At 42.4% G+C, this 21,604-nt stretch overlaps 1 protein-coding gene across 2 annotated transcripts in view; it reads left to right on the forward strand.

The window, feature by feature from the left end:
- The window catches only part of GABRB3 (gamma-aminobutyric acid type A receptor subunit beta3), a 299,133-nt gene that overhangs the window by 234,278 nt on the left and 43,251 nt on the right, over positions 1-21,604 (forward strand). For both annotated transcript variants that reach the window (XM_088829723.1, XM_055417672.2), the window contains exons 5-6: positions 14,551-14,633; positions 17,101-17,238. In XM_088829723.1, the coding sequence (XP_088685849.1) occupies positions 14,551-14,633; positions 17,101-17,238 (221 nt within the window). The remainder of the gene's footprint in view (positions 1-14,550; positions 14,634-17,100; positions 17,239-21,604) is intronic.

A 21,604-nucleotide genomic window follows, 5' to 3' on the forward strand; every position in this document is an offset into this window, starting at 1 on the left:
AAATCACCCAATTAGAACAGTTAAAAAGAAACACGTTAAAAACTGAAAGCATTTAAGAGATTTCTGAGGTAATATTAAGTATACCAGCATTCACATTATGGGAGTCCCAGAAAGAGGAGAGAAACAGAAGAGATTGAAAATGTATTAGAAGAAATGATGGCTAAAAGTGATCAAATGTGAAGAAGTAAATAGACATTCAGGTACAGGAAGCACAGAGGATCTCAAACAAGATGAAGCCAAACAGACCCAACATAAAGGCATATGGTACTGAAAACACCAAAATTTAAACATAAAGCAAGAATTCTGAATGCAGCTGGAGAAAAAGAGTCACTTATAAGGCAATGCTCATAAAGCGGTCAGCTAATTTCTCTTCAGAAACTTTGTAGGCCAGAAGGAAGTGGCATGGTATATTCATGCTAAAAAGGAAATCTTGCAACTTGGGATACCCTAGCCAGCAAGATTATCATTTAGAACAGAAAGAGAGATAACTTCTCAAGCAGACAGGCAGAAACTAAAAGAGTTTATCAATACTAAACCTACAGTAAAAGAAATGTGAAGGGTCTTCTCTAAGTTGAAAATAAGTTATAATCTACAGGAAAGGGAAAATCCCATTAGGAAAGGCAATTGTACAGTAAGAACTGAGGAGCCACCACTTCAATAGTAGAAACATTAAAAGGTGAAAAATTATAAAAGTATAATTGTGTAAATACAATAAACAGTTAAGGGGTAGATATGAAGATATAAAATATGGCATCAAAAACACAAAATGGGGGGAGAGCAGTAAAAAATGTATATATTATATATGCTTTAACTGAAGGGCTACCTTTTTAAAACAAGTATAGTTTTATGTCAACATAGGTGAACCCCTTGATAACCTCAAATCAAAAACCTGCAGTAGATACACAAAAACCAAAAAGAAAGGTACCCAAACAACTACTAAAGGAAATGATTAAACCACAAGGAAATAAAAAGAAGAAATGAATAGAGAATAACTAAAAACACCTGGAAAACAAGCAATAAAATGGAAGTAAGTATTATATTAATGCATTCCTTTTCATAACAACGTTATATGTCAATGGACTAAATGCTCCAATCAAAAGACACAGAGTGGGTTACTGGATTTTAAAACAGATCCCTTTGTATGCTGCCTATTAAGAGACTCCCTTCAGAGCTGAAGACACACAGACTGAAGGTGAGGGGATGAAAGAAGATATTTCATGCAAATGCAAAGGCCAAGAAAGTAGGGGTAGCAATACTCATTTCAAACAAGGTAAAAGTAGGGAATTTTATAATGATAAAGGGATAAATAGAAGAAGAGATTGTTATTTTACAGTTGTTAACATATATGGATGCAATTCAGTAGCATCTAGATATATAAAGCAAATATTAACAGACATAAAGAGAGAAATTGACAAAACACAGTAATAACACCCCACTGAAGTCAATGGACAGATCATCCAGAAAGAAGTCCGTAAGCCAACAGGGATCTTAAGTGACACTATAGACCAGTAGGACTTAATGTTATCTATAGGACATTAACATTCCAAAGAACAGAATATACACTCTTCTCAAATGCACATGGAAATTTCTCCAAGTTAAATCACATACTAGGTCTCCAAAACAAATGTAAGAGGATAGAGATTGTTAATATATCAAACATTTTTCCAACCACAGCATTATGAAACTAGAAATCAATTTTAGAAAGAAAAATCGGAAAATAACAAACACATGGAGACAAAGCAACATGCTGCTACAAAGCCAGTGCGTCCACGAACAAGTTGAAGAGGAAATTAGAAAGTACTTTGAGATTAATGAAAATGGAAACATAACTTTTCAAAATCTACAGATGCAGCAAAAGCAGTTTTAACCGAAAAGTTTATAGCAATACAAGAAAAATCTCAAGAAACTACCCTACCACGTTTACGATTTAGTAAAAGAAGATCAAACAAAGCTCAAACTGAGTGGAAGGAAAGAAATAAAAACAATCAAAGAGAAAATAAGTAAAATAGTGATTAAAAGAATAGAAAATATCAGTAAAACCGAGAACTGTTTGAAACTATCTTTTTTAGAAGTAAAGGGAAAGAACTGAAATAAAGAAATAATTGTAAGATGAGAAATATTAATAACAACCAATACCACAGAGGTAAAAAATTGTAAGAAAATATTAAAGAAAATTTTATGCCAACAAATTGGTTAACCTAGAAGAAATAGACAAATGTCTAGAACATACAACCTGCCAAGACTGAATCAGGAAGAAACAGGTAACTTGAACAGACTGATCACTTGAAGTGAAATAGAATTGTGATAATAATTTTAAAAAGCTAGCAAACAAAAGTCCAGGACTGGACAGCTTTACAGGGGAATTCTACCAAACATATAAAGAACTAATACCTATCCTCATATTCTTCATGGGGTTCTAATAGTCAGAGCAATGAAGTCTCATAATCAAAGTTATGATGTCCATATAGTCAAAGCTTTGGTTTTTCCAGTAGTCATGTATGGATGTGAAAGTTGGACCATGAAGAAGAAGGCTGAATGCCGAAGAATTGATGCTTTTGAACTGTGGTTTTGGAGAAGACTCTTGAGAGTCCTTTGGATTACGAGGAGACCAAACCAGTCAATCCTAAAGGAAATCAGTCCTGAATATTCATTGGAAGGACTGATGCTGAAGCTGAAGCTCCAATATTTCGGCCACGTGATGTGAAGAACTGACTCATTGGGAAAGACCCTGATTCTTGGAAAGATTGAAGGCAGGAGGAGAAGGGGGACGAGATGGTTGGATGGCATCACACACTCTATGGACATAAATTTGAGCAATCTCTGGGAGTTGGTGATGGACAGGGAATTATGGCGTGCTGCAGTCCCTGGGGTCGCAAATAGTTGGACACGACTGAGTGACTGAACTGACTGATGATAACAAAATGGCATTGCATTTGCATAAGAACCGACATATCATCCAATGAAATAAGGTAGAGAGCGCAGGTATATGTATATGTGAAATGATTGTGTATATGTTGAAATGATTTCCATCAGGGGTGCCAAACTATTCAATGAATAAAGGAATGTGGTTCAACAAATATTTCTGGGGAAACTCGGTATTCATATGTAAAAGAGTAAAGTTGAATGCTATCTTATACTTTATACCATGTACGAAATAAACTTGAAATGGATCAAAGATGTAAATGTGAGAGCTAAAAGTATAACATTCTTGGAAGACATAGAGGAAAAGTTTCATGACATGGATTTGCCAATAATTTCTTGGATATGACATGAAAGTATAGGCAATAGAAGAAAAAAATTAGATAAATTGGACTACATCAAAATTAAAGACATATCTACACCGAAGAACAGAATTGACAGAGAAAAGGCAGCCTGTAGAATGAGATAAAGTATTTGCAAATCATATAGAAGGGTAATTAATATCAAGGGAGGTGATACATGTATACCTATGGCTCATTCATGTAGAGGTTTGACAGAAAACAAGAAAATTATATAAAGCAATTATCCGTCAATAAAAAATAAATTAGTTTTAAAAAGAATATATAGAGAACTACAAGTCAACAATAAGGAAGGGATCAGTTAAAAAATTGGCAGAAGACTTGAGTAGACTTATTTCTCCAAAGAAGATATACAAATGGGCAATAAGCATGTGAAAAGATGCTTAGTATTATTAGCCACTAAAGTACTGAAAATCAAAACCATGGTGTGATACCACATCCATTGCTGCTGCTGCTGCTAAGTTGCTTCAGTCGTATCCGACTCTGTGCAACCCGAAAGATGGCAGCCCACCAGGCTCCCCTGTCCCTGGGATTCTCCTGGCAAGAATACTGGAGTGGGTTGTCATTTCCTTCTCCAATGCATGAAAGTGAAAAGTGAAAGTGAAGTCGCTCAGTCGTGTCCGACTCTTTGCAGCCCCACGGAGTGTAGCCCACCAGGCTCCTCCGTCCATGGGATTTTCCAGACAAGAGTACTGGAGTGGGTTGCCATTGCCTTCTCCGACCACTTCCATTAGGATAGCTATAAACAAAAAGTGGGGGAAGAAGTAGTGTTTACAGTTATGGAGTGATTGGAACATTTTGTGCTGCTGTTGAAATGTAAAATAGTTCAGCCATTGTGGAAACCAGTATGACTGCTTCTCAAAAACTTGAACACAGAATTATCATACAATCTAGCAATTCCATTTCTAGGTCTTTAACAAAAGAAGCAGAAGCAGAGATTCCAACAAGTACTTATACACTCATATTAAGCACAGCATTTTTCACAGTGGCAGAAAGAAACAACTCAAATGTGAGAAATAACTCAAATGTACACTAAAAAATGAATGTATTATATACATACAATGGGATATTTTCAACCTTTAAAGAGGTTTGGAAATCTGATACAGGCTACACCGTGAAAACCTTATGGTAAGTGAACTAAGCTGGACACAAAAGAACAAATACTGTGTGATTGCACTTATATGAAATACCTAGTATCAGTCACGGAGAAGGCAACGGCAAGCCACTCCAGTACTCTTGCCTAGAAAATCCCATGGACGGAGGAGCCTGGTAGGCTGCAGTCCATGCGGTCGCTACGAGTCAGACATGACTGAGCGACTTCACGTTCCCTTTTCACTTTCACACATTGGAGAAGGAAATGGCAACCCACTCCAGTGTTCTTGCCTGGAGAATCCCAGGGACGGGGGAGCCTGATGGGCTGCCGTCTATGGGGTCACACAGAGTCGGACACGACTGAAGTGACTTAGCAGCAGCAGCAGCAGCAGTATCAGTCAGAATGAAGTCACCAGGTTACCAGGTCCCTGAGGGAGATTATTGGGGAGTTACTGGGAAGTTAATCAGGAGTTACCGTTTAGTGGGTATAGCAGGTTTTTTTCTTAGATGGTGAAGAAGTTCTGAATATGGATAGTGCTGATGGTTGCACAGTGATATGAATATAGTTAATGCCACTGTTCTGTACACTTACAAATAGTGAGAAAAGGTAGATCTCATGCTAGGCATATTTTACTCTGACTAAAAAAGTATGTTTGTTCCATGTTTAATTCTTTTTTGCTCATTTGAATGCTGTTTGGTTTTGCTTTGTTTAATAAAACTCAGTTGCATACCAATTTTCTGTCTTGTACCTATCATCTTCTCTCTGTTTTCAAAGGTTTGTCTTCTTCCTCTGCTCTTAGGAAGGTTTCACAATTGACTCTCTCCTTCCCACTCTGACTGTGTTCCCCAGACGAGCAGCAGTAGCATCATCTGGTAGATTCAGAACTACAGATCTCTTGCTCAAAATGTGCATTTTAACAAGATCCCTCAGTGACTTGTGTCATTAAATGACTTGCAACTGTGTCAGTTCTGCTGTCTCTGTGTTCAGTATAGATTTCACTTCAGCACTTACCTGGAGATTCCTTGCATTCTTTTCTCAGTTTTACATTGTCTATCTATCTTTGTCTTCATCTCAGGATGTTCTTTCCTTATGTCTTCCTGTCTTTGTTTTAAAGAGAATTCATGCTTTGCTTTTTGACAACCAGATATACATCTTCCCAATTTTTAAACTTTAATTTTACATGCTTACATACTTTTCATAGAATATCTCTTTGTTTTATTCATAATGTTAGTCCTTAGATGGGCTGATCCATGGAGACAAAGGGATTTTTCTAGTGAGACTTTGAATATGGTGGCCTTGGCCCCCTTCAGTCTCAGGCTCACATTGGGAGCCTTAGTCCTTAGGATATAAATCTGAAGGTGTCAGGTTAATGCACTCCCTTTGTTATGTCTAGTCACCATTGTTTTCAAGTAAGTCCTCCCCTAGAAATGCTGGTTAACCCACTCTTCCATGAAGTCTTATGCAATGTATGGTACTTTAAATAGTCTTGAATGACACTCTCTGCTCTGGCATGCTTGTTTTCATGCCCTGTGGATATCTGCCTCTAGCGGCAATGACTTTTCTTGGAGGTGATGAGTTGTGTGCGTTTGACTGTGTCCCCCAACCGCTTTCAACTAGAGGGTGTGCCCTTTAAAGCTGTGGTGGTGAGGCGGGAAGGAGGAAACTGGGGGCGGGAGGGGGAGGGGAGGGAGAGAAGAGAAGCAGAAGGAGAGGGACGAGGGGAGAGGAGCTGGGAGGCTGCCTTAGCAGGCAGAGCCAGTCTGTCATCCTATATGACTCATGTTTCTCAGCCTTTCCAGTGAAACTTACCGTGGTGATGAAGATATTCTAGAATATCCACCATCCCATACAGTAGCCACCAGCCATAGGTGACTAGGGCTTCCCAGGTGGCACTAGTGGTAAAGAACCCGCTGGCCAATGCAGAAGACTCAAGGGATATGGGTTTGATCCTGGGTCGGGAAGATCCACTGGAGAAGGAAATGGCAACCCACTCCAGTATTCTTGCCAGGAGAATCCCATAGACAGAAAAGCTTGGCAGGCTACAGTCAATAGGGTCGCAAAAAGACATAACCAGACATAACCAAAGCAACTTAACATAAACACGTAGGTGACTACTGAACACTTGGAAGGTTGCCAGTGCTTCAGAGGAAATGAATTTTTAATTTGATTTCATTTTAATTAATTTAAAATTTAACTATAAATAGGCAAAGGGGCTTCCCAAGTGGCACAGTGGTAAAGAATCTGCCCGCCAATGCAGGAGAGGCAGGAGATGCGGGTTTGATCCCTGGGTCAGGGAGATACCCTCAAGAGGCAAATGGCAATCCACTCCAGTATTTTTGCATGGGAAATTCTATGGACAGAGGAGCCTCACAGGCTACATACAGTCCACTGGGTCACAAAGAGTCAGACATATCTGAGCATGCACACACACGTATGTGGCTAGTGGCTATCTTTCTAGATATAAACCCCACATACAACACCCAGGTGACATCATTAGATCCAGATGGTTCAGTTCAGTTCAGTTCAGTCGCTCAGTTGTGTCTGACTCTTTGCAATCCCATGGACTGCAGCACACCAGACCTCCCTGCCCACCACCAATTCCCCAAGCCTACCCAAACTCATATCCATTAAGTAAGTGATGCCATCCAACCATCTCATCCTCTGCTGTCCCCTTCTCCTCCTGCCCTCAGTCTTTCTCAGCATCAGGGTCTTTCAAATGAGTCAGTTCTTCCAATCAGGTGGCTGAAGCATTGGAGTTTCAGCTTCAACATCAGTCCTTCCAATGAACACCCAGGACTGATCTCCTTTAGGATGGACTGGTTGGATCTCCTTGCAGTCCAAGGGACTCTCAAGAGTCTTCTCTAACACCACAGTTCAAAAGCATCAATTCTTCGGTGCTCAGCTTTCTTTATAGTCCAACTCTCACATCCATACATGACCACTGGAAAAACCATAGCCTTGACTAGACGGACCTTTTTTGGCAAAGTAATGTCTCTGCTTTTTAATATGCTGGCTAGGTTGGTCATAACTTTCCCTCCAAGGAGTAAGCGTCTTTTAATTTCACGGCTGCAATCACCATCTGCAGTGATTTTGGAGCCCAAAAAAATAAAGTCTGCTACTGTTTCCACTGTTTCCCCAACTATTTGTCATGAAGTGATGGAACTGGATGCCAAAATGATCTTAGTTTTCTGAATGTTGAGCTTTAAGCCAACTTTTTCACTCTCCTCTTTCACTTTCAACAAGATGGCTGGGGAGACTCAAAGTCTCAAAGTACTTTTTTGATTCTCTCAAAATGTTTTCTCCCTTCCTGTTAGAGAGTTAAACCTTCAGTGTTTTCCTTGAGACTACCTCAGTCGTCTACCCTGACATTTCCATTCCTGTCAGGTGGTTGAGGCTCCAACACACACTTTTTTTTTGGTTTTGACTTATAGCATTATTGCCAGTTTTGGCCTTTCAGCATATTGCTTGAAAATCAGGACACTGTCTGTGTCATCTGCCTGATATGACGACTCATTTTACCAGAATTGATGTTCGTACAACAATAGTGGATTTATGCTGAAATCCAGAAGTAGATGCTCTTGTTATAGGCAAATGCTATCTTCTAAGGGCTTTGTAGTTTTTTGGCACCCCTGAGAAGTATCAGGTTTGAGGCCCTTTTATTTATAAGATAATTTATGCTTTGCTAGTTGTGTGGTTACTTGTGTTGTATCTGTTATCTATGATGGCCACAGTGTTGCTGCATAACAAACAGCTAGAAAGCCTATTTTCTAATAAGTGCACATTGCTTGTGTGTCTGGGTGATTAATCAGCATCTCTGTGGTTTCTGGCTGGTTTCTCCACAGACCCAGAGATGGATGGTCTGCTCCCTGTGTCGATAGTCCTCCTAAAACCAGCAAACTCGTTTGAGTGTGGCTTTTTCACAGCAGAGGCAGAAACACAAGGGGACCAGGAACACAGAATGTCTCTTGGAGGCTAAGCTTGGGACTGTTAGTCCACACATCCTATCAGACAGAGCAGGGCACAAAGTTGGCCCATATTGTTTGAAAATCAGGGCCACAAAATTGTCTAGGAGTGGAGATACAGTTCCTCTTTAGTAGAAGAATTGCCAATGACATGGCAAAGAGAGTAGGTACTGGGAAGGGTAAAGGAATGGGGCTGCCAACATGTTCAACTTACTGCAACGATTTCCCCAGCAACATACTCAACAAGTTTGTATACAAAGGCATTTGGACATTTCTGAGAATTTATCTTCATATGTTTATTATCAAATAAAAATGGGAGCAACTTCAGAGTTGTCTATGTTTTGTGCCTTCTCCACAATGAATAATAAGCACTTGCTTTAGAAGAATGCTCAGTTCACTTCAGTCGCGTCTGACTCTTTGCCACCCCATAGACTGCAGCACACTAGGCTTCCCTGTCCATCACCAACTCCTGCAGCTCACTCAAACTCATGTCCGTTGAGTTGGTGATGCCATCCAACCATCTCATCCTCTGTTGTTCCCTTCTCCTCCCTCCCTCAATCTTTCCCAGCATCAGGGTCTTTTCCAGTGAGTCAGTTCTTCGCATCAGGTGGCCAAAGTATTGGAGTTTCAGGTTCAGCAACCTGAGAAGGATGCTCAGTTGATCTGAATTCTTTGATTTGGTCCTTTAATCTAGCATTTGAATTTATATTCTTGGAAAAATGATCGATGTCTCCACTGCCTGGTATCCTGGAGTCAATACAGAATTGGAGATAAGTGTGAGTTACATGGGAGTAGTTGCAGAAGGCTAAATGGCTACCCATAAGCCAGTGCCCTGAGTGTGCAGCTGTTCTGTGGCCATACGTAGCAACCACTGCCAAACTTCTCAGACATTTGAGCAACCCCAGTGCAAGCCAGATGTCACACAGGAGGTACTGCTAACTTGCTCCTGGTCCTGTTTAACAAGATTTTAATGAAAAGGCCATGACTTCAACAATGGCAGCATTTTGCTGTGATCCTCATGAGCATGGAAGCCGAAAAACTCACAAGCATGAAAATCAGCCTGCTGAGGATTTATTCTGCAAACGAAGGAATGACAGACACCACCAGGCTATCAGCACATGGAGTATCACCCAAGGATCTTGACCAGTGAGCCCAGGGAGCCTCTCAGAGTGTCAGTAAAAGTGCAAGGCCAGAGCTCCTACTGGGAGTGCTTGCAAGAGGGTGAGTGTCCCCTCTGGCCCTGAGATTTTGGGAACTGGAACCAGGAAGGGCCAAGTCACCTCTTCATTTCCGTGTTTTCCTTGAGTTCTGCTCTGCCTCTTACTCCTGGTTCCCATATTGTCTAAGTCATTTTTGCCCAGTGAACATCTACGGGACACCTGCTGTTTGCCTGTGGATGATGTTCTAAATAATGATGGCTCCAGGGGACCAAGCTCTTCTCCAGGTCCATCTAAGGATGAGAAAGGGACCTGCAAGTCAAGAAATGGAAGGACACTCTAAGTATAAACAGTTCCATGTGTAATGACAACACTAAAATGGGCAGTGAGAGGAGAGACAGCAGAACTGAAATACTTCAGTTCTGCAAGTCCTCTGAGAAAGCTAGTCAAGGACATTTTAACTTCTGTTCATCTGGTGTTAACCATGAATGTAAAATATCCGTGCAAGTGGGAGGAGAGTGTGTGTATGGCCCTGTGATTCACTGTAGCTGTGGGTCCCAGAGTCTCCCTTTCCTGGCAAGGACAGGGAGCACTGTTGTGCTTGGCCAGAGAACTGGCATTTCAGGTAAGTGTTGATGGTAACAGTAGATGTGTACCTGACCAGCCGAGAGTGGTATTTTCACCAGTGGTCTGGAGAAATCTGTGTTTGTGCAGATTGACAACCTCTTCATGACATGAAGAGTTTGCATCTGCCCTTATTATACTTTTTAATTGTTGGGATTTTAACAGTTGAAGTGCTCACACCAAAGTACATCTCATAAGCTTGATATAATTGATAAAGTAAGAACATTTTGACCTGCTAAAAGCCGTTCTTCCCAGAAGTAGTTTCTAGACGGTGTCCAAGGATGGCAGATGTTCCATTATAGATTTTAAACTTGCTGAGATGGTGTTCCCCTTACAAAGTACACAATTATTCCTTGATTTTCCATACCTTTGACTGCTAAACAAGTCTTTAGGGATATATCACTTACACAGGACTACCTACTAAACTGCACCATATTCCACAATGGGCAAAATACCACTGCTATTATTGCAGGTGTAGCATTAAAATACTTATTTTCTCCCTTTGTTGCTACTGCTGCTGCTGCTAAGTCACTTCAGTCGTGTCCGACTCTGTGTGACCCCATAGATGGCAGCACATCAGGCTCCCCCATCCCTGGGATTCTCCAGGCAAGAACACTGGAGTGGGTTGCCATTTCCTTCTCCAATGTGTGAAAGTGAAAAGGGAACGTGAAGTCACTCAGTCGTGTCTGACTCGTAGCGACCGCATGGACTGCAGCCTACCAGGCTCCTCCGTCCATGGGATTTTCTAGGCAAGAGTACTGGAGTGGCTTGCCATTGCCTTCTCCATATTATATTTCCAACTTGTCACATATATGAGATATATACATGGATACAATTTCTGTGTGTGTATATTTCGGTGATCATGTATATCATAAATATGTACATATGACATATTTCTATACCATACTTGCTCTTCTTTGGAAAAAAGTAGGCTTTTGAAAGTTGAATATATTTTGTAACTTAAGGCAGGCAAGGTATCAAGGACATAGAAGAGTGAATGCAGGTTTCAGGCTGGCTGGATCTCAGTGCCACACATGCCTGCCAGTCGCATTGTATGTGACCAACATCCTTACTCTTTCCAAGCCTTGGTTTGCTCATCTTCACAATGGGAAGAAGAAGAATACCTGTACAATGTGGTCATTGTGAGATGGAATACATGAGTACTCAAGTGCTGAGCCCAGAGCTGGGCACAAAGCAAACTCTCAGCCAGCCTTATGTAAAGTGCAGATACTATGACTGGAAAAAAGAAAGGATCTACTGGAGAGAAATCTTCACCCAATATTTATTATTGACCTCACCACTGTTTCTTAGAAATAGGAGTGGAAGTCTCAGCTTTCAGATGGAAGCAGAACTAGTTGTTGGTTAAAGTCACTCCTCAGGACAAATAAAATTGATCAGAAACAATATGAAATGTATGTGCCTTGTGCGCGTGCACACATGCTTGCTTGTCAGGGATTATGCAGCTAGAGCTTGAATGCTCCTGGGGCTTCCCTGCCTTTGGTCCATCTTCATTAACTAGACTTGAGTTCTCAGTTCTGTAGACTATGAAATTCCCTCCTATGGCTTCTGCAAAGTCCCTGGGGTAAGAAATTCGGTCATTTCACTCCAAAAGTCCAGTCTCCAAACCTGTTATGAGTTTAGTCAACGTGGCTGATGGTGTGGAGGCTCTGGCCTGCTCTGCCCTTTTTGACCTCTCTACTCCCCTGTTTCTTTTTTTCTTGCCTTTCTGTCTCAATGGCGTAAAGACCTGTTTCTTCCACTGTGTCTTGAATAGGCTCTCATGACTTACCTGTCCACCACAAGAAGGTTTTCTGTGTATTTCTTCCATAGGAAGAAGAGTAGTGCAGAGATGTTTATACCTTATTCCCCAAGTCCATAGAAACAGGACTCCATGTGATAGTCAGTATGATACCAGAAGAAGAAGACAGGACAGCAGCTCACTGAGGATACTCACCAATTCTACTAGCTTCATGATTCACATTTCCAATCCTATGAAATACTCTACATAAGTCACAATACATGTGAGTCCCTACACAACTTGGATGCTTGTGTATGTGCGTGTGTTTTAATGATGATAATTGGGAACAAGAAAAGAAACAAAAGTGGTTATCTCAGTTATTGACTTGTGAAGTGAATAGATATTAAAACATGTAGGAAAGTTTAAAAATTTGAGCATTTCCAATAGAGATTTTTTCTCCTCTTTACAAAATTTTATAATTTTAACAGAACTTTATTCTAATTTTGCTTATAGGCATCTTGCATGGATGTCGGGTTGACAGCCTGCCATAAAACATGTCAGAATTTCAAAGTGTGAGGCTGTTCTTCAGTTGGCTAGGAAGTCAGATGCTATAGAAAAATAGACCAAAGAGCTATTTGTTGACTTTGGATAGAATGTAATCCACTCTTTGGAATGATGATTGGAAGTGTTATGACATTTGGAAAGGACATACTTTCACCATTGGTGTGGGTCTTACAGCATATGTCTGCACGGCACTTGCATGCTATTTGTAGAGCAAAAAATAGCATTGACCCATCATTGCCAAATAGATTGATATTTTCCCTCACTGTACTGCTCAGCCATTGGAAATTAGAATTTTCCTCAGCCTGCTGCTTAACCCAGTGCTAATGGAAGGACATGCTTTACTCTGTTCCTTTAGCACCTGCATTTAGGTTTAGTGAGACAATCCTAACATAATTGGCACATGCCTGGTGTCTGACAGGTGTTCTGCAGCAGAACTTGCTCATGTTGCCTAAGTGGTAGAAGGTTTATTGTGAATGATGTTCACGTGGAAGTCTGTCCAGAGAAAGCTCAAATCTAGACTTTGAGAAAGGTAGACCTTAAAATGTCTGGAAGTTCAGTGTAACTCTAGGGATCTCAGAAGACATTCTCACTTCTTCCTGCTTAAGATTCACCGTTGAATGAGCACAGCCCAGGCTTCTATTTACACAATTTCCATGTTAGCTCTGAGATACTGTTCCCTGAGATGTGTTGTGCATGTCCCGCAACACTGTGCTGTGGCCCAGCCTTAGTACTGCTGTCTCCTTATCATTGACTCTCTGCATTGTCTCCACGTCTGTTATGCTTTCTTATGCCTGACTGTCCAGTTCAAAAATGGCATCATGAACCTCTAATTCTTGAACTTGCAAATTCAGCTCTATTCTCATCTTTAATTCATCCCCATGAGAGGGAATTCTGTTAGCTCTGTTTTGCCTTTTGCCAAGCTGCCTCCTAGACTCTTGGTCGACTCATTATTGGCTGTCCTTGAATCAGGGACCCAGCCCAGTATGGTAAGCTGAGACTGTGGTGCAGAAGGACTGCAAATTCTAGAAAGAGAATAAAACATGGTAGTAGCCTAATCATTGCATTTTGAACAGAGGCTTTGAATAGGTTGGTTTCTCTAAAATGAGGCTGTTGACAGAGTAGGAAATGAACTTGATGTTTCTGCTAATGTTTTATCTTCATGTTCAGTGGGTTTATGGAGAAGGCAATGGCACCCCACTCCAGTACTCTTGCCTGGAAAATCCCATGGACAGAGGCGCCTGGTAGGCTGCAGTCCGTGGGATCGCTAAGAGTCGGACATGACTAAACGACTTCACTTTCACTTTTCACTTTTGACTTTCATGCATTGGAGAAGGAAATGGCAACCCACTCCAGTATTCTTGCCTGGAGAATCCCAGGGACGGGGGAACCTGGTGGGCTGCCGCTATGGGGTCGCACAGAGTCAGACACGACTGAAGCAACTTAGCAACAGCAGCAGCACAGTGTGTTTAACCATTGCCCAGTAGAGGCTTAACTATCCTTAGGTCACAATATAAATCCTTTCTATGGTTGCAGCTGACCTCAAGGGATACTATCCCACTCAGTTTTGATTCATAATCAATAATGTGGAAGCCAAATATTCTCTTTGAAAAGATAGATGATCTTGTGGTGAAAAGGCCTAGAGCATTATTAGCCCAACAGACAACTGTAATAAAATAGAATCAAGTAGAAGTTTGGCTCAGAGTTCCAAAATGTAGCCTGTGGATTGGGAGCTACATGAATATTTCACACTGAAAGCCAAAGAATTCAGTTTTAATCTAAATCAAGGATGTTACCACCAGGTATATTTTCCCTGTGAAATAAAAGTTAGAGTGTCACTAGACAAGGAGACAGAATAAAAATTAAAGGTAAGTGCTTCCTAAGAAGCCCCTTTCTCTGCCCCTGATTATCCAAAGTTAACAAGATAAAATTTTATAATTATATATATGTTGCTTCTTTGGATAAAGCAGGCCTGCAGTATAATGAAAAGCTATTCATTTCGTATATATCATGAAATATATTTAATGAGGTATGCTTTAAGGAAAGGGGTCCTACCTTCCGGTTACTCAGTGTTTATCTGGAAGCAGTTTTTCTGCTGTATTTCTCATCCCATCTGCCCTTACTCTGTGTGTTTCAGAATCACGACGACCGCAGCATGCATGATGGACCTGAGAAGATACCCCTTGGATGAGCAGAACTGCACCCTGGAGATTGAAAGCTGTGTGTATCTGTATTTCTTTTTTATCCACTTTTATCCACTTTGTATTTTAGGCCTTCTTATCTTCATTTGGCAAGGCATATATAATTTTTTATGGCATAATTTTTAACTGTCTTAAAGATTAGCGGTCTAATCCTCCACTCTGCACATTTTGCTTTCATGATAGACAGGGAGACAGAGACAGACAGAGGCTCAGTGTGAAAGAGTCCTCCACTCTAGTTTGACTGAGAGCCTGTCTGCTGTGCTGAAATAACAGGAGACAAACGCTGTCCACCTCGGTCTCCTCAGTGAGCAGAAGATGAACTCTGAGAGGCGGGTCTCACAGTGCGCTTCATCACGCACAAGTTGCTGCACTCCTGGGACCCTCTGCAGTTTCGCATTAGGAGCAACTTTACAAACCAGCTATTTCTACATCTTGGCAGTTTTCTTCAATTTGAACAGTATTCGGATGCCTTATTGATGATTCAGTACTGAGTAGCACTTCTCTTGTGAGGGGCAAGAGCTGCATCAACATAGTCTAAGAAGCAGGTGTCCTGCTCCCTGACCTGATCCCTGGCATATCCAGACATGGCTGCTGCCACTGTGTCTTCTCCTGGCCCACTGTAGATTGGTTTATTGACCTCAGGTGGATTTAGGTTGTCAGCATTTGTATTGAATTTTGGGGGATGGCAAATGACTAACTTTGCCGTGCGTTCATTGCATGTGTGGTGAGAAGTGAATGTCTTAGTGGACGAACATGCTGGGGAGCTGCACTGGGGGCAGGCTGGTGTGTAGACCTATGTGTGCCCCTTGCTTCCACACAACATGACAACCATGATTTCTGAGAGCTGTGCTTTCAGAAGGTGAGGGATGTGAGATCATGCCCAGGGATGCACAGGATATTTCGCCTGAAGACTTCAGGGAAAGATGATGTTGAAGGGCTGACAGTTGAAGGACTACTTTAGGAAGTTAAGTAGATTGTGTGTGGTCAGAGGGCACAACTCCAAGGAGATGATGAAAGTTTCAGGAAGGCAAATTTGGATCTAAGTGAGGGAGCAGCTCCTGTTTCAACTGGGAACCATAATGAGTGGCCTTGGAGACTGCAGATCTGTTACCACCATCTTTAATTGATGTGGAGGATGGGCAGGAAGGTCCTTTTTAAAGCAATTGAACAGAAGAGGGATTCTTCCAATTTTCTGGTGACCTGACTACACACATGTTATTAAAGTCAAGATGCAAATGTGTGGAAGAGTGGGCCACTTGAAGATTTGGATGTACCCTCAGAGGGCGTGTAAACTCTGCACACAGCATGCTGGTCTGAACCACAGCCAGAAGGCTAGAGAGGCTGGACTGTGTGTGCAGGGGAGGGGGCTTGCACTTACAACACACAGAGGCGTCAGCCTTGTGATTTCTTGGGGTCCTTATAAGGACTTTGGACTTGTTTTGCTAATTGCATTGGGAAACGTTTGAGGGCTTTAAGCAGAAGAGTGACTTGGTGAGATCTGTGCTTTATTAGTGATCGCCATGGCCACTGGGTGAGAATGGACTGCCATGCAGTCGGAGGAGAGGGCAAAGACCGAAGGTGTGCCCACCGTGATCCCGGATGAAAGACAGCAGATGGACCAGGGAACCGGCAGGGACTGTGGAGGTAGTCATCCCCGCAGCTTTGGTCTGTTTGTATAATGTCAGATATTTTGTGTCTGCCTTCAAATAAAAAAGTTTTTATATTCATAGGCTAATTTTCTACAGGTGTGATTTTTAATTGACTTTACCACTAAAGTTGACCTAATTCTTTAGATGACTCCTGAGTGCTGCAAATAACATCAGATACTGTTTTCCTATTTAGTCATTCTCAAGAAGCATTGATTGATTACTGAGTGAGCACGAGACCGTACCAAGAGCTGGTTTTGAAGCTATAATCTGGCTAATAACCATTCCTCTTTCTGCTGAGAGCACTGCTCAAGTCTCTAAGGGCCAAGAGAGTCCCCACAAAAGGCATTTCTAAGGTTGGCCAAGCTCATGGCCAGGAACACCTCATGACACCATCCAAAATTGCCCAGCAGTTGATTGGGCAAGTTCACCCTCAGTGTTATAACATTTTCATAGTTGCTGAGAGAGCTGCCTTTCCAGAATTCTTTAGAGTTTTTACTTTTTCTTCCAACCATTTTATTCAGTGCTGTGAATATGTTTTTATTTCATTTCTGTGCAAAGTCCAGGTCAACCCCACAATTAGGCTTTCCAGGCAGAGCTTTGGTCAGAGCACTTAGCCTCTCCAGTCTCTCTGTTTTTTAACACCAGCCTGGTCCATATCAGACAGCAAAGGTAACACAAGAATATCCAAAAGTTAGTTCTAATGATAATGCATAGACAGCACATCAACAAATTTCCTTCACACATGGGCAAGCTGTTACTTCCATTTTACTAGTGACAGTTTCTTTAGACAAAATGATGCTTTATTTCTGCCCTGTCCCTGCTTCTGTCTCCTGGCAGATGGCTACACGACAGATGACATTGAGTTTTACTGGCGCGGGGGTGATAAGGCTGTGACCGGTGTGGAGAGGATTGAGCTCCCACAGTTCTCCATTGTGGAGCATCGTCTGGTCTCCAGGAATGTCGTCTTTGCCACAGGTGAGTCTTGTGTCCCCTCACACTCTCTGGAGGGATACTGGCTACCTGGGCCGCATTGCTGTCACTGTGAAATACTCTGTTCTGATTCACAGTGCTCAGTCACCCAAAAGTGGACCACCGTCAGTCAGTCATCATCTTCTGCACCCCTTTCATTGCATCTAGAGGGAATGGATAAGCCCTGATGGGTAGGAAGGAACAGCTGACCAGGAGATGCTCTCTGTGCTTTTTTCTGAGAAGCTAAAAGGCTGAGGTTGAAAACTTGACCAACGATTGTTTGATAACATAAGCAACTTTCTCTCTGGGCAGACAAGAGGCCACTGATAGCCTTGGGGGCAGGAAGGAAGGGGAGGGAGGAAGACTTGAGGAGGCAAGTGATGTGCTCTCCAAAGTAAGAGACCTTCTTCCCTCTTCTGGGCTGGCAGTCAGCCCTGGCTCCAGGACCGTGAGCCCCTGCCATTGGTGATGCCTCTTCAGACACAGTCATCTGCTCCTGCTGTCATCTGGGAAGCCATCCCATCCTGGGTTTCAGTGTCATCTTTGTTTCAGCTGTCCGAAGACTGAGAAGTCTGTGCTTGCTGAGGTTTTTTTTTAAACTTCCATTTGTATCTCTTGCAGTGGGTGGTGCTTTCTCAGTGTTCTTGCTAAAGGCTGCGTTGTAGCTGAGAGGATAAATGGAAGTGCTCTGTAAACTGAAGGGTATCCTAAAGGCCACAAACTCTGGATGGAGGATTCTCAGTGAGGGCAGAGCTGGGACCTCCCACCTCAGCTTTTTCCTGACCATGCAGCCTAAACCGTACCAAGTGGAAAGTGGTTAGCCCTGGTCTTGTACTGGCATTCATGTAGCCCATGGCCTGCACTCTGCTGTGGCCTCTAGCCTGAGTGCCCAGGATTCGTAGCTGCCTGTCTCCCTTAACCTGGTCACCATCTACTCACTCTTCGGCTTAATCGAGATGCTCTTCCTCTGATGGCTTCGGCCTCTGCTCTGCCCACATGTTGCCTCCCAGGCAGGCTTAGGTGACAGCTCTGCACCCTGGCAGTGCTGTGCCAACCCTGCAGGAGGGGCCTGGCCTGGGCACAGCTGACCGTGCTCCTTGCCCCTCCTCGTGGGATGCCTGCTACGCCATGGACATGCAGTCAGTCCTCACAGGGCCAGCTTCCCTCCTCTCTACCTAGCCTCTCAGACCAAGGAATGTGCAAGCAGACAGATGCCTGAATGTTTGAGATCTGTCTTCATGCACTGCTACCTTCTCCTGTTTCTCATGGCGACCTACAAATGTGCCTACAGTCTCTAAAGAAGACACATGGAGGTCCTCACCTTGGATTGGTGGCAAGGTGGAAAGGCACGTGGGCTTATCATTAAGGAGTAGTTTCCACAACCAAGAAAATTGCCCTGTGATGTGTTGCAGAAAATAATGTATTGCTTTTAAAACTGGGTTTCAAACTGTTCCATGCTCCAAGTGATGTGAGCAGCGGTCTGCTCAGAACTCAGGGCTAGTCTTGTCTCAGTGTAGGAGTCCTGCCCGTGCCTGTCTTTGTCTAGAAGATTGCAGATAGGGCTGTTAGGGCACTGCCAAGAGGCTCTTTTATTGCATTTCCATGCAACCTCCTTAAAAGCCTGATGAGGCATCTGTGGAGGGTGGGTGCTTCCACATGGAAGTGCAACCATGTAGAATGGCCTTCCTGAATCCTTTTGCTTAAAAGCACTTGGGGACATGTTTTTCTAGGTGCAATCTGTCTTTCTTTCAAGTAGGTATATGGCAGAAGGTATCCTAAACATATCTGGAGATGATACACACTTCAGAAATGGGGGCAAATACTTAAACTTGTGATGCTGAGAGTGAGCCTGCCCTCAGAACGTGATGTTTAGTCCTCTTTTCTGTTCTTGATAACTTTCTGTTTTCACAGCATGTCACCAGGGGCTCACCATCAGTTAGTTTATCAGTATCAGTTGGTTTAAACCTCTCATCCTTCAAAAAGCCTGCATTTTAAAACTATTCTAATTTGCTTACTTATATAGAAACGTCATAGGCCACATTGTTACAAAACTATTTCAAAATTAACTATTATACCAACTATTTCCTTTCCATAAGTCTTCTGAGTTAATGAGATTTCGATCAGTCAACTGGATTGAAGGACTCTCAGGCCTGAAAGAGAATTCTCAGAGATTAGGAAAGACCCAATGCCCTGACTTCCCTTGTGGCTCAGATGGTAGAGAATCCGTCTGCATTGCAGGAGACTCAGGTTTGATCGTTAGGTCAGGAAGATCCTCTGGAGATAGGAATGGCAACCCACTCCAATATTCTTGCCTGGAGAATCCCAAGGACAGAGGAGTCCATGGCATTTCAGACAGCTGGATGCAAGTGACACTTCCACTTTCACTTTCAATGCCCTGGAGTTTTCTAGAGACGCCCCTTCTCAGGGTCTTGAGGGCAAAATTCCGAGGTTCACCCACCTCTTCCTCCTCCTGTCTCTTTGAGGACCTTGTAGACAGCTCCTTGCCATGGTTTCCCAAGGGGTACAGTCCTAATCCATCTCCTCAGTAACATGGGTTGCAGGCGGGAAAGATATGAATATTCACTGCACAGAGTCATGAATATTCACTCAACAGCTGACATAAATAAAGCATGGGGCTGAACCCTGGGTCAGAGAGGGAATATGGTGTGACTGGTCCAGTGGGACTGCTCACAGCCAGCAAGCATTCAGCAGTGTGCCATGGACAACATCAGTTTGCCTCTTATCTAGAGGGGTGTTTAGCGGGAATTAAGCCATAGTAAGAAGACTCTTGAGAGTCCCTTATACTGCAAGGAGATCCAACCAGTCCATTCTAAAGGAGATCAATCCTGGATGTTCATTGGAGGGACTGATGCTAAAGCTGAAACTGCAATACTTTGGCCACCTCATGCGACGAGTTGACTCACTGGAAAAGACTCTGATGCTGGGAAAGGTTGGGGGCGGGAGGAGAAGGGGACGACGGAGAATGAGATGGCTGGATGGCATCACCGACTCTGTGGACATGAGTTTGAGTGAACTTCGGGAGTTGGTGATGGACAGGGAGGCCTGGCGTGCTGTGATTCATGGGGTCGCGGAGAGTCGGACACGACTGAGCGACTGAACTGAACTGAACTGAACTGAAGAGAGCTCCTGTTCAAGAGACAGTATGTAAAAGGTTTAAAAACTCAGACCCTGGAGCCAGAATTACCAGAGCTTAAGTACAGACTCTGGAACTTTCTAGCAAGATGACCTGCAGCAGGCAATCTCTGAAAAAAAACAAATATATTGATGATATCTATTTGGTAGAATTGTAGAGAATTACATGAGTTCATATAAATAAAAAGCCTAGAATAGTGTGTGATCCATGGTGAACACTGACTGTTCTGTGCTTTGCTTAGTCGCTCAGTCGTGTCCGACTCTGCAGCCCCACAGACTGCAGCCCCCTAGCCTCTTCTGTCCATGGGGATTCTCCAGGCAAGAATACTGGAGTGGTTTGCCATGCCCTTCTCTCGGGGATCTTCCCAACCCAGGGATCAAACCCAGGTCTCCTGTATTGCAGGTGGATTTTTTACTGACTGATCCACTAGGGAATCCCTGATTAGCTTTCATCAATTAAATTGTGTGGGTCCAGAAAATAGATACTCTAGTGGTTTCCCAGAGCTTTAAATATTAGAAAATGTATGACATTATTCTCCTGAATTATTGAAAATTATGTAACTGACTCCTAATTGTTATCTGAGGGTTTCATAAGAAGAGTACTTGTTTGGGGTTCATATCTATATCCCTAATACATATTCCAGCATCTAGCCCACTCAATAGTTTGAAAACTGATGGGTATAGAATTATGAGAGGACATTTCATGGTCATTACTAACTATGTAGTCAGCCTTAATTAAATGAATCATTTCTGCAAAAGAGATACTATATGAATTAATAGCATTATATATTCAAATATTTAATGTATTAAATATAATTTTAAAAAAGAAAAATCCCCATAAAACCTCATTGTACTTGGGGAGGAAATTAAGTATATCTCTGTCCAGAAGGAAGGAGCTTTGTGCCATGAGTGCATTTTTAAAGACAATAAAGAAATAACTGAGTTAGTTCATCTCAACAAATAATTATTCAGTTTCTGCCATGATTCAGCGTACAGATTTTGGAAAAAAATATTTTGATCCTCTTATAACTCAAAGAAGATGAAGTAAGACTTTATTACTCACCCTGACATCTATCCGAGTCTTAAAGATCTTAATGATCTGGATAAACACGATGGTGTGGGCACTCTCCTAGAGCCAGACATCCTGAAGTGTGAAGTCAAGGGGGCCTTTGTTCACTAAGAACAAAGCTAGTGAGGGTGATGGAATTCCAGCTGAGCT

Source organism: Moschus berezovskii, chromosome 21 (genome assembly GCF_049115385.1).
Source record: "Moschus berezovskii isolate FMDL1 chromosome 21, NW_MosBer_1.0, whole genome shotgun sequence".
Taxonomy (NCBI): Eukaryota; Metazoa; Chordata; class Mammalia; order Artiodactyla; family Moschidae; genus Moschus; species Moschus berezovskii.